Genomic DNA, 14,394 nt, shown 5'->3' with positions numbered 1-14,394 from the left:
TATGATTACTTTGAATAACTTAATAAATGCATGCCTGTTTACACAGCAATGAAGATTAGAAAAAACTTACACAAGATAGTAATTGACATTATACATACATTATATTATACTGCAGATACATCAAAGAAGTAACACAAAGACAGCATACAGGAATCAGGTTGTTATTTATTAAAGAAAACTTAAATAGGAAAGAGAAACTGCCTTAGGCATTTCATGTCAAATATTCACAACATTAAAAGCTGCCAAAGACAAAAACATAGGATTACAGTAGACAAGAAAGTATCTGCTTCCTTGTGTAATCTGATCTCATTGCACCACATTACGATCAATGATGGGGACAATCACTTGGTGGTTACTATTGATAAAAGCCAAACTGTAGGCCTAAACAGACTGTTCAGACTATATTGATACACAATGGCTTATAAAAGACCAAGAGAAACAAGCATACCTAAATAGTTGTTACCTGAGGAGAACATTTGTAAGAGGGGGAATTTACTTGACACCTTTGTCAAAGCAGCTAGAAAATGATAAAAGAAAGACAATAACAACAAAAAGATTTGTCTCAGACAAAGAGCACCATCATGTTGAAAATATTTGGTAACAATCTCTGCATTTCAATGGTCACAGTCTCACATTACAAACACTGACCCCTGAAAAGACACAAATGATGAAACATTAAAAACTGTAAACTGTAAAAAATCTGTAAACAAATCTATGGAAGCATTTAAAAACATCTTGCAAGGGAAACATTCAAATTGACAAACTCCTGATGAGTAAGAGGTGTTTCATCTGTCACCCTGACAAGATTTGCCTTGCACTGGGTCCTGCGACTGTCAAAAGAGTTTCGGGAGCTGTCGCAGTCGGCTCAGGTCCAGGAAGTTTCCCACTGATCTTTCTGATTCTGGACCCCCCCTCTGTGCTTCACCTAAAGACGCACGTCGCTTTGTGCCATTTTCTTTCTCTAGCCTAGGTTTAGTGATGTGGGCCAAAATCTGCATTTTTGGACGCAATTCCCTGAGTAGCTGGCTCTGAGAGTCAAGATGCGGTGTCTGGGGTAGGATGGGGCCAGAGTGAGGCAGCTCATTGGTGATGTTTTTCAGAACCAAACTTTTCAGGTCTCTCTCTCCCTGCCCGTCACCTGACTCCTGTTGCTGCAAGCCATATCCCAGTTCAAACTGCTCCCTGTCGATAGCGTTGTCATCTGTGACCCTTTCCTCTTCCTCCTCGCTGCTGTTCCCCTCCTCAATCAGTCCATACCTCTTCATGTACTTCCGGGTGGCAAAGGACATGTTAATGGGGGACAATAGGCTCAGTCCCACTGTGCTCTTATTCACCAAGGGCTTCCCTGGGAGCGGGGTGTGGCTGGGGTTGGGCCTGGGCCTGGGTTTGGGGGGCTGTTGGCAGCCTACTGAGAGGCTGGATAGCTGCGAGTCGCTCAGGTACTTGAGGGCGATGGCGTTGGCCTCCAGGCTGAGATCTGCGCTGCCGCTGGGGCCCCACATGCTAGTATCCACTGACTCTGGGTGGGACAGTCTGAGGATGACCGCCTCTGGGTTTATGCAGGCCAGGGTGCTGGGGAAAAAAGGAAATGCACAATTCAAACATGTTGCCTTTTATCAAAGTTATTGGTAAAAATGGATGTTGATCTAAGACTGGACAAAACTAATGTAACCTACCTGCAACAGACAGGGCCATAGCTACCATTGAGGACACCAAGAACATTACCTTGGTAGTTGAGTCATAATTCAGTTCTCAGATATACTTTAGCTCTCTTTGGAGGTAGCGGGCTAGCCTACCGTTCGTATTGTGTGGAGAGACATTAATTGGCCATGGTTACAGAAGGGATAGCAGTGAGAGCACCAGTGGAGGTGAGGGCAAATAGTAGCAGAACTGGGACAGAGAGAGTCACTCATTGGGTCACAAAAAGCGGTTATTGATACCTGGTACTCTCCACAGTGTTGCGCCTGGCCCTGCTCGGGTCAGTTAAGTCAAGCTCCACACTGACTCCTAGCTTCTGCAGCTGGCGTAGTGTGGCACAGGAAACCTGGTCCTCCCCTGGCCGCTCCACTCTGGGCTCCGGCTTTTTGGAGCGGAGAGGAACTCGGTTACAGGACGACAGTTGCGACTGAGAGCAAGACGCCTCAGGAGACAAGCTCTGTCTCCCTTGGGGATTAGAAGCCCTTCTCTCATGTTCTTCCTCCTCCTGGCCCCCCTCATTCACTGATACCTGGAGACGGCTATTCACTTGGCCCTGTGGAGTTTAAAAAGTCACAAGGATCTCACAAGAGAAACATGACCAGCCTTAACTGTCTGTTCTAGTCATAGCCCTCAGATTGTAATCGAGTAGAATCTAAAGCTTCACAGTCGGCATCACTGTGTGTGTTTATCACCAGTAATATGAGCTGATTGGTGGGCATGCCAAGAATTGACCTTTAGTCAGTTAATCTGTCTGCTACACTGACAAAATGACTTGGCTAATATGATGAAAAAAGGAACAATTAACATCCTTAAAAAAAGTATCTTACCATTAACTCCTGATAAAATCTCTGGTCATCCTCCACCGTTCTGGTCTCCTGATTAGGGGGGTTGTCCCTCTGGGGGGACGGAGACTGGGTCTGGTAGCACATGCTGGCACTCTCCCCCAACACTGGGCTTCGGAAGGGACCACCTCCAAAAGCTGACTGAGACCTGCAACAAACCAGAAGAAGGCTTACTGTCTGTTCTGTACATTCATTCAATACTTTTATTTTACAAATGGGCATGTGGAGTTCAGTACATACACTACTTTCAATGGTAACACGTCTATGGCTAGATTTGAAATATAATATGTGCTTGATTATTTTCTGCCGTTGAGGATTCAGTCCTAATGGATCTGGGTTGGAAAAGTGAGGGAAGCTCCAGTCAGCCTTTCAGAATCAATTCAGTTTGATGGAGTCTTCAAGGACAGGAACAGTACCCATACCTGTGTTCCATGGATTGATTGGAGGGTGTGCCTGGCACCAGTCCCTCTCTGTCGCCAGCTTCTTCAAGTCTGTCCATTTGCTTGTGGATGAGGTTGGCATTGCCAGAGCTCTGTCTGGAGAAGGCCCTGCTGTCATCAGACTCTGACTCTGTGTGCCAGTCCTGCTGTGAGCGCTCCACACGAGTAGGGGTTTCAACAGGATGGCCCCAGAACAGACTGGCACCTATTAAGGGTAGACATAAATAAACAGTCTAGCCATTCGGCAGACATTTTGACATACAGTACACAGTTCTTACTTGAAAAATAAATGTTCAGGTATATTTCAGTTGATTTGGTCCCAAAATATGATTACTTTTTGCATACAAGCCTCATAGATATCATAATGACAAGCTTACAGTTACTGGAAAAGTGAGATGATGATATGTTTTATGGTTAAAGTCTTGTACGTTTTCTGAACCAAAGTAAAAACATGGTGATGGTGGTCATGCCTAGAATTGGTAACTGGTACACTACCCGTGCCTACGGCGATGCTGACACTCCTCTTGGTGTGTTGTCCTAGAGAGGTCTGGGTGGCTTCTGGTTCTGTAGATGGAGGGGGGCTGGCTGCTTTCCCCTGAGCCTCCAGTAGCTTTTGGATCTGGAAGTGTGTGCATTATTGGAGAAATTAAATCAATAAATGCGAAACGTAATACATTAATAAAGTATCCAGAGTGCCTATATTTTCCACGAGAGGGTGCCATTTCAGTTTGAATGACTGGAAGTTTGTATAAGACAATCCTCCTAATCAAGCCCTCCAATGCTTATCAGACATTGTATTGAATTATACACACCCTTTAAAAGTTTGTTGTGTAATTCTATACAACAATGTATAACAACAAGTAAAACAAAACAGCACCATATATAGACCCTGACCTGAGCCTGCAGTAACTTGAGCTGCCGATCCTGGTCTACAAGCATTCTGTAGGCATCAGTAGGCAAAATGGCCATGGGGCCATCCAGGGGTGTGAGGGAGGGGGTTGCAGCAGGTTGGGCAGAGCAGCCTGCATGGGCCTGGCAACACTGGTTCAGACATGCAGGGGGGAACTGCAGCTCCATGTGCCCTCTGCTGTGGGTGCCCTCAGGGGAGAATGGTGTGTGCGCCGGGGAGTGGTGTGTGTGGGGGCTGAGATAGGGATTTGTTTGGTGGGAGGGGGAGAGACAGCATTCTGTCGGGCGAGGGTTGGGATTACTGACAGAGTTGGAGCAGTAATGTCCATCTGGGCTGCTGTGAGGGGTGGAAGGGGCATCTGTGGCCCCCTGCCAGGGGTTAGGGTGGTATAGGGGGGTATGGTCCTGTGGTTTGAAGGAGCTGCAGCCACAGGTTTGGTTCAGGTTGGGGTTGGGGGTGCTGTGGAAGTGCTTGTGGTGGGCTAGGCGATGCTGTTGAGTGGCGACTGAGGCTGAGGGTCCGGGGCTTTGTCTAGGGCTGCGTTGGGGATGGGGCCCTCTGGGGGACATGACTCTGTCGGAGTGGGGTCCTGAGGTTAAATGCTGTCTGGACTGTTGGTGGGAGTTGTTGGGGCATGAGCCAGTCTTTAGAGAGGAGGATGAAGAGGAAGATGAGGATGCATATGATGTTGGACACCCCTCCTTGGTCCCCTTTCCTGATTTCCTGCTGGAGGAGGGACAGAGTGGCAGTTGTTGTGCAGGGGTGAAGGATCCTTTGCTGGCCTTGCCCAGGGGGGCTACTGGGGTCAGGGGTCTTCTTATGGGAGGAGGTCCCTTAAGTGGGGGGCCCTGGTCTGGAGGCATTTCGCTTCTTCTGTGCTGTGAGAGAGGAGTAGGGTGGGAGGGGGCAGAATAATGTGAGCCCGTTCTTTTTCCACTAAGGAAGCTGCCGTCCATCACCATGGAGAGTTCAGGCACGGAAGGGTGGACCCGCTTGGTCTGGAAAAGCACGAAGAAAAATATGTATTTATTAGAACCATATATCCAAAGCTCATCTGTCATCATCTGTCTTATGCCTCTGGATACAGAATCAACAGCTACAGTACATTGTGAACACAGCAAGGACAGGTCATTAAGTGCAGGGGAAAGGGAGCATGTTTTGGCCTCTAAATGGAGACAAAGAGAAAGAAAGCGCAAGAATGCAAATGTGTAAAGAGAGTGAGAGTGGCAGAGTGGATAGGGAATACTGACCTCCTGGCTGAGTGGGTGTGGGTTTGGAGACGGCCTAGGAGACAGGTCCTCGTCTTCCACCCCAGAGTCATGGTCACTAATAGACAGCTTGGTTTGGGGAGAGGCTGTTGCTACTGTGGTACTAAAGGAGAAAAATAAGAAGAATGCTGTCCAACACTGGAGACCCCAAAGTCTGATAGAGCTGTTTGTAAGTTGTCTGCATCATTTTAACTCCTTTGAAGTCATCAATAATAAAATATTTGAGTAACCCTCCCATAAATTACGTTTGGCTTAATGGTGCACTATACAGCATTGAAAAACAATGACCTTAAGAGACCAGCTTACATACCTCAGGAAGGAGCAACGAGACAGCACGTCCCTGAAGACCTCAGTCTCGCAATTTTGGCTCTCCACACTGAGCTCAAACTGCAGGTTGCACCCCTCTGACACCTCAACATTCTGTACATAAAAGGAACAAAATGTGTCACTGCAAAGATTCCAATGCTAGAATGACAATAAGATGATCCACATGTGAGTTGACTGACCTTGTAAAGGGTGAGTGACTCTGTGCTGGTGAGCAGCTGGAAGATCATATCCTGCTGCCCGTTGCATGGCTGGCACTGGTAGAACTCTGGCTCCCTGTGAGTAAGGGCGAAGAGAACCACCAGGAAACACCCGCTCTCCGACATCACTCTGCAACATACCAACACCACAGTCAGTCCAATTATCCTTTTGATTGCAGGTGTTTAGATCCTGCTCCCAACAGATTGTGCTCATCCTGCAATCCACTTTTGCTAACTGAATATAATGCATCATAACATTCTGATAAAAAATAGTTTTGTGTAATAGAGTTGTTAATTCGCTCCCTCAAAATCTTGTACCTCCTGACAGGCCTTTAAGTCAAGAGGTACAATATTTTGAGAGACCAAATCAACAACTCCTTTACATTACAATGACAGTAAGAACTTCAAAGCCATGAGAACAGCGACACCACTGGTAAAACTTCATAATGACTCTCTACAAACAATATTAACAATTTTCTTAAAGTTTTAGAAGCATTTAGCTAACCAAAGTATATGTATGGCCATTTCTTGTTTTTAAAACACATATTATTCATTAACATAAAACTCTGATATGTTGCTAAAACTGAGATAATTGTTTTTTACTAAATACCCTTGCCATTGACAAATATGCAAACAGAGAAATGACAATAAGCCAAAATCCCTGAACAGATGGGTGCTACACTCACTTGTCCTGGAGGGAGGAGCTGAACAGGTACCTCAAACACAACGCCCACACCTGGGGGTTGTAAATATGTGTGACACCGCTCAGCCACCTGTCACAAGGGGGATGGGGACACACACACAACAATATCAACTTAACATGTAACCATCGATACCATTACCATAAAAGCTCAACTAAATACCGTGCTGTTTGTCACATTAACAGCATTGTATTTTGTATTAGTAAATGGAGAGCATACTTACACTCCTACCAGTGGGAGAGTGTAGGCCTTAGGATCAGACTCAAGTATGAGGAGCAGTTTCCGGGTTTGATCCATGGTCAGAAAGCTGGGTAAAACAGCAAAAACAGGCACTCATTTTCATTTTCAATCCGGACTTCTGCCCTAATTTAATTTCTTCAATCAACAAAAATGTGTGCAAGAATGCAGAGGTGAAATTGGTTCCAACTAGAGAAAAATGTTCACTCCACTCACTGCTAAAACAAATTATCTCATTTGAGAAACCTACGTGACTTTTTAGTTTGGAACTTGGAGTCAAAAAGAAACATTTCCACTAAAACAATGATATTCAGACTATGGAACATCATGGTAAAGTATAACACATCAATTTTCAGCATCCTCTCATTAAATTTGTGAGGTCATTATTTTGTGCATGTCATGAATCAAAAGCCTACTTTTTTCACTTTCTAACTCCATACATCCTCACAGGAATCATCAATGAGCCTCAGTTGAAGAGCCTTCCATGACCACTCATATTTGACCTATGGTCTTACCCTTGTTTGCGGCTGTCGCTATGCAGTGGCTGGGCCAGACTGGACGGACAGCTCAGGTTCCTTGCTAGGGCGGTGGGAATGATGGGTATGGGCCTGACAGGCACAACCTCCAGTGTGTTGCAGGAAGTGATGGCCGCCCAGCGGAGACTGAAGCACAGACTGTCTGCTTGCTGGGAGCAGCTCAGGTGAGCTCGCAGGGTGAGCAGCTTAGCTAGGACCAATGGCTCACGGCTGCTGCAACAGTGCTTCAGCATCTAAACACAGAGGGCAAAAGAGGAGGTTTGTTAACCATCAGTGACAAAAAAAATAAAATATTATAAAAAAAAATGTTTTAAGAGGGACAGCTGTTTCCTCAATATTTAATAAATACATTAGAAAAGAAGCTGGACAGAAAATATGAGCCTTTTACTTTAAAACTTTAGATAATTTGTATAGTAAGCAGAACTTAAGAGCACTTAAGAGGAAAAGCTGTTCCGTTAACAGCAACACCTGTTGCTGACAGGTTGCGGTAACTGACAAGCCGAGGTTGAGACAGTGTGCTTCTTCTGTTACCAGGGCAACAGGAAAGGTGGGCTTCCTTGTTAGGCAGTTTGAGTAAGAGTTAGTTGAGCATGTGTGCCAGTTGGAAAATCCTCAATTAGTTTTTCAGGCAAATGGCTGGCCCCCCCCCATTTGTTTTGGTATGAAGTTGAGATGGGGTTGGGGAAATGTGACCACACTCACATAGACAGAACTCTGGATGGGAGGACTAGCAGTCTGCGCTATTGAAATCATAGTTGTTGTTTTTTTACATGCATCTATTAGATATATATGGTTTGTTTAAAAATACATTGTTTACAAACAATCAAGTAAAGCAACCGTATATTTTGGGTTATTATGATTGCACTTAGCTCATTAGGCATTTATAAATCCTGTTCTTCGAGAATGGGTATACATCATGAATGCCAGATTGAGTCTTTATAATGTATTGAACATTTAAAATCTAGAGTGATATGGATCATTCAGTTGCAATGCCGACAATTTCAACATTTAGAGCATAACTGGTGCATGTTACCTTAAAAGAGATATGGAAGTCCTCGGCAGAGTGAACCACAGTGTCAGTAGACACCATATTCTGGATTCCAAACACACAGGGCACCAGGATGTCCCCCGGCAGTAGGGCGGTGGGGATCTTTCCAGCAGCACCAGGCTGTTCCCGGCCCGGGTCAAATCGGTCCAGAGTCAAAGTCACACCCTCTTCATCTTGGAAAGTGTATGAAGGGGGTTAAGCGAGTCAAGCAAGGAAGGAGACATGGGGCAGTTTCAGTTAAACCCTTTTGAGTTGTTGGAAGCACAAGCAAGATATAATCATAATCATCAAAAGTAAGGCTGAGAAGCTTGAAGTGATATTTTGGCAGAAATAATTATTTTCTATCAGACTACTGACAGAAGACCACAAACAAAAATCTGTTTGATTGTCAAGTTTTATTACAGAAATCTTACCAGTGTTTACAGCAATAGTCCCCAGCAAGAAACAGCTAAACTTGGGCTTGTTACTCTGTCGAGCATGGCGGTGAGCCAGGCGAAGAGCTTTCTCTGCCAGAAGCAGTCTGGGATTTCTGGTAAATGCAGAACATATTTTTAGGCACCAGATGGAATACAGCCCATAATACAACCGTCTGTTCACTGTCACAAGAAAACCCAAAGTACCTGTAATATGATAGATGAAGGCTAACCACATCCCCATTAGGTGTAGGGTCCCACAGGGCTGCTTTGGATTTAGGGAAGGTAAGAGGAGTGAGGGCATTCTCTGAAGACCTATGATGAGAGGCTCAAATAAGCTTTCAGACATATGACAAGGAAGGAGTCTTAAATTGATGTAGTGGAAATAATAGAAGAGAGTGGAAGCAAACATAACGTTAGTAACCTTTCTATTTTCAGATTCTCTTGGTAAACGTTCTCCAGAACGTGAGATGGCATCCCCCTCATGTTCACTTTAACACTCATTTCTGCGGACGGGAAAACGCTCCACTGAAGTGCTGATTTCATAGCAACACACATAGCTAGCACAAATCATTGACAGTTTATTATTGGATAATGTTTCAATGTATTTAGACATATGTACAATGCGTAGCCTAGGTAGGTGCACACAGTCCGCGAACTTAGTTATATAGCTATTTAAAGATCCTTGTTTTAAAGAGCTAGCTCCGAGCTAGCTATATTAAGAGTAGACATAATAAATCCTCCACTCCTAACTTACCTGTTTGTCAGTCCACAGTGTAACCATTGCATTTCTCGTAGAAGAATGTTAAGCTGCTCGTGACCAGTTTGTGTATACACGCTAGTAGCAGATAGCTATAGCTAGCTCTAGCCAAGTTGGCATGCGAAAAGACTAACAAAATCGCGGTTTCAAGACTCCGTCCGACATAGAGCGGTCATATCCGCGGTAAACCCCGCAATTTATCGATAATGTTAGCAAATATTTCACTTCACCTGGCAGCACCTTGCTAAACACACAACACGAACATTCCTAAATTGCAATAAGTCAAATGTAAATTGATTATGGCGCTGTTTCCAGGTTCCAATGGCGGGGCAAACGATTCAGCCAATAGAAGCCTCTGGTCCATGGCTGCCAACCTATCAGAGAGCGAGTATGTTATCCGCTCCGCCCAACCCAACCCAACAGTATCAGAGAGAGAAGGTTCAGAAAATAAGATGAACTTCTCTGATTGTACTGTCTAAGAGAGTACATCTACTACTCGCTGTGGAAAGTCAGTAACTACAAACAGACTTTCATGGAGTGAAATGTGTGGCAAATGTGAGTCAAAAGAGTTGTAATAAATGAAACAAAAATACCACTACGGGGCGCAATTTAGTCACATATCAGTCACATATCTTATTGCTCTGCCATTTCCAGTGCCTTCGGAAAGTATTCAGACCCCTTCACTCTTTCCACATTTTGTTGTGTTATAGATTCAATTTAAAATGGATTAAATTAAAAGAATTTGCCGTCAATCCACGTCAATACTCCAGAATGACAAAGCGAAAACACATTTTTTTAAATTTCTGTAAATTTATTAAAATTGAAATACAGAAATACCCCATGTACATAAGTATTCAGACCCTTTGCTATGACACTCTTAAAATTAGCTAAAATGCAAAAATGTCATCAACAAATCACTTAATAAGTTGAATTGAGTCCATCTTAATGCATGGATAATAGTTCATGTAATTTTGGAATTAATATATTTTTTATAGGGTCTCTGATTTGCCTAATTTTAAGAGTGTCATAGCAAATGGTCTAAATACTTATGTACATGAGGTATTTCTGTATTTAAATGTTCATACATTTACTGAAATTTCTAAATATTTTGAAAGAGTTCAGTTTTCAAAAGTTACATTCTTTGTAATTCACATGACAAGATGCTCTCAATTTATATTTCAAGCGCCTTACAAGTCAAATTCAAAGAACAGTGTTCAACACGTTTATCCCTCTTACGGACTCAACTGTCAGTAATAATTGTACCTCACAAAAGAGCAAAATAGTATTTAACATTTCACAAAATGACAACAGAAATGGTAGTAGTAAGTGACCCAGCCTTCACATGTGTGTAACACTTCTGTTGGGATCAAGATGTCACCACTTGGTTAACTCTGTAGTGTCAGAATCATTTCACTCTTGATACAGTATAGAAATAATCTCCAGTCCATGCCTCATTCACTCACTTTGGTTCGAGCTGGGGCCACTGGGTCCCAGATTGCAGTGAATTACGCAACAACTTTTAGCCAGTGGTTGGCCGTGGTGGATTCCATTTTGCCCTAATCTGTTTATTTTAGAACAGATTAGGATTCTGTGTGTGTGTGTGTGTGTGTGTGTGTGTGTGTGTGTGTGTGTGTGTTGTGATTATGTGTGTGTGTGTGTGTGTGTGTGTGTGTGTGTGTGTGTGTGTGTGTGTGTGTGTGTGTGTGTGTGTGTGTGTGTGTGTGCGTGCATGTTTGAGAAAGGAGGAGAGAGAAGGGACAGGAGGAAGAAGTATAGTGAATATTGTATTAAGTTATTGCTGTATTTGTTGTTATAGAGCCTGCAGATTTTTACCAGGATCTTATCTGGGAAATCAGTTCACCGAAGAAATGCATAAAAAGGTAACTATTTTGACTTTTTCACAGGATCTGTAGTTCACTGTACATTGTAGCATGCATTTTGATAACTTCCATTTAGTCAGTGACTGTTCTTTAAATGTAGCATTTGCCTATTGTTGTGAGTTAGTCTGTGAGTGTAGTGTATAATGGATGAGAAGGAAGTTGCTCAAAGGTAGTCAGTAGTGATAGGTCAGCGTGTAGTATTTGACATATTTGACCCAGGTCTGATAACTAGGATTGGAATAACGAAGGCTGATACTAGATCTGGGCTCAGCAACTACCTTAAGCTCAGTGATTATTATTATTATTAGTAGTAGTAGTCGTAGTAATAGTAGTGTGAATTAAAAGTGTTATAAGGACTGTTTCAGCCATAGAAATAGAATGGTATTAGCATCAAGCAGGGCTACCAACAAAACATAAACAATGGAGCAAATGCATTCTAACATGGAAACAGCTCTTGTTTTCTATGACATTCCATGAGAACAACATGATTTCTTTTCAAAAACATGATTTGAGGCAACACATTTGTTGACAAAGTTTCCTATAACCACAATAATACTTATTGCTTGGTTATGGTATGACAGTTGTTCTGGTCTCAATATAGTATTCAGGAGTCATATTCATCGTTAGCAAGAGGTATGCTCCACGCACACTATTTGTTTTCCTGCTACACATCCAACTGGACAACTGCTTAACCCACTGGCAGAAATTAGGTCATAGTACTACTGCATTACTGAGAGCCCTACCTACTAAGGAAATACAAAGTGTTTTTAAAAATATACCCTCAGAAAGTCATCATTACACTACCAGTCTGGTACTCAATGATAGACAGTGTGAACAAACACCAGACACAGATGTCCCCTTTATCCCGTGGACATGATGATGGGCAATAATAGTCTTATAGCCAAGCAGTACTCGCTGATGAGGCATAGTCCTCTTGATAGGTATGTTTATAGTAGGGGGTTCGAAGGAGCCAAACATGTTATTTTTCATTACATTATGAGGTCTGTGATACATTATTCCAAGCTTACTCAGGTCTAGGTGGATCTGACTGTATAAAGTGAAATTTCTTACCAATGCTCCTATTACTTCTGGCTCTGTTTCAAACCAAGCCTTTCAGACTTTGGGTATCTGCAAACTCATTCTGAAAGAAAAATAAACTTGAGAACGAAACTCACATTTGGTGAACCATCAAACACATTGTGTGCTATATACATAAAATGCCTTTATTATTTTTGTCTGACAATCAGTAACATATGAGGTGGAGCGCAGAAAGTGACGAATGAGTCCAAATTCAGAATCAACAAAGGAAATTCCGAGGCAGCTGGAATATGAGCCTGGAGACTTCTGTACTTCCTCTGCTCTCTGCATTTAAAATTCCTTTGCCTCTTTTTTTTCTTTCTCTCACACAAATTCAAGGGTAAAGTTACCTGACTCCTCCCACAGGGGGTGGAGACTCAGCCCCTCCACCAGTAGAGTTGTCCTCTGGTTCCTGTAGAGACTTCTCAGTGTCCAATCATCTGCCGGCTGGCCAGCAACCCTGAGGTTCCACACATGTGGATTACCTACAGTTACTTACTGCCTACTGGCTGTTGAAGATGTTTTTACAGAGGAGGAGGGAGAAGGGCTGGAGAGCTGGCAGCATTAGTGGCGAGGGGAGAGAAAGCTGGTGAAAGTCACGGATTTGTGTACCTAACGGAGAGTGAGTGCTCAGTGGAGACTAGGCCCACATTTGCCCTGACACAGCTGGGGAGAAAGACAGCGAGGGAGGGACAGGGAAAGACTGTTTCAAAATAGAAGGCGTTGCTGGAATAACAGTAAGAGAATATTGGGCTGAGCTTTCGCAGAACTCATGATGGATTTTCAGAGAGCAGGCAAGCCAGAAGCAGAGCCACTCTTTAGTCTCTGCACTCCGATGGAGGGAGAGAGGTAAGATCCAATACCATTTTCCCTTTTCAGTCTCTCAATGACTACAACTATCAATATAACTATGAAGTTATATTTCATTGTTGCTTCAATGACCAATGAAGTTCATAACAGTCCTACTGGTTGCTGTCAGAGCTCAAATACAACGAGGAGAGGGAGAGGGGTCCTAGTACTTGCATGTGAACATTTGATGTACCTGCTGTCTCAATAGAGTTGGGGTCATGAAAAGAAATTTAGACAAATAGTACCTTGTAGTAGCCTAACCCTTTCTACTTACCCATCATTGTTAGCGCTCTACCCCTTGGTCTAATGCATCGACCCTGTTACTTGTGGGTCAATGACTAGACCTACAGGTATGTCAACACAAGCCAGTTTGGTTATGAAGAGCAAGGTGATCGGAAAGTTTAATCAGCAACTTGCTCTGACTGGATCCCTCACTTACTCCCTGGAATTGTGACTGAATCTCAAATGATTAAAAGCCATAGTAAGTTGAGAATTAAAGAGAAACTGGTCTGACTAGGCACTTTTAATAGCTCATTTACTAACTGCACATTCGGATCAAGTTTTTCCCGTTCACTTTAAATGTCAGGTCAGGTTGGAGAGACACAAAAAAACAGTATCCACCCTATTTCTGCCCTTTGTCCAATCTGTCTGTGGTACCCTCTCTCTTTTCTGTTTGTCTATATCTCTTTCTCCACTATGTAGAAATTACAGAGCAGTCATGCAGTACACTGTATAACTCTGTAGCTATGTATGTCCTAAGTGTTTTTCAACTATGGTGCTCTAGCTCTGCTTGTTGTGACGTGTGTGTGTGTGTGTGTGTGTGTGTGTGTGTGTGTGTGTGTGTGTGTGTGTGTGTGTGTGTGTGTGTGTGTGTGTGTGCGCGCGCGCGCGCGCGCAAAGTGTGTCCATTTAGTGTTCTTGTTTTACTTGTGCTCAGTGAGTGTGTATCAAGTCGGATAGAGAAAGTGAGATTTCTGGGCATTTGACAGTTGAGGCCTGTGGTGTCAGCCAAGCAGGATGGCAGGGGCAGAGCCCTTAGTAAGCACAGACTTTAAATCAAATTAATCTCAGTGAAGAGCCAGCCATGCATGAGGGAGTAATTTACATCTGTGTAAACTTCTTTCACCTGATTTTGCAGTCACAGGGGTAACACATCTTGTCATGCCACTGGAAAAAAAGTGTGCATTTCTCTTGTTTAAAGTGTGAGCATC

General features: G+C 43.3%; 1 protein-coding gene across 1 annotated transcript; it reads right to left on the bottom strand.

Moving 5' to 3' along the window:
• Positions 1–169: 169 nt before the first annotated feature.
• stil (STIL centriolar assembly protein) lies at positions 170–9,121 on the bottom strand (the record flags this gene model as incomplete). The annotated part of the gene is made up of 16 exons (XM_083671613.1): positions 170–1,572; positions 1,941–2,251; positions 2,526–2,688; positions 2,963–3,185; positions 3,476–3,599; positions 3,875–4,888; positions 5,141–5,261; positions 5,469–5,578; positions 5,665–5,812; positions 6,369–6,455; positions 6,607–6,690; positions 7,136–7,389; positions 8,190–8,377; positions 8,618–8,733; positions 8,825–8,932; positions 9,042–9,121. 16 exons carry the CDS (start codon positions 9,119–9,121, stop codon positions 834–836), a joined length of 3,870 nt encoding a protein of 1,289 aa, XP_083527739.1. The 3' UTR covers positions 170–833.
• Positions 9,122–14,394: the final 5,273 nt, after the last annotated feature.

Source organism: Argentina silus (assembly GCF_951799395.1).
Source record: "Argentina silus genome assembly, chromosome: 6".
Taxonomy (NCBI): Eukaryota; Metazoa; Chordata; class Actinopteri; order Argentiniformes; family Argentinidae; genus Argentina; species Argentina silus.
This window is presented reverse-complemented; position numbering and strand designations above follow the sequence as displayed.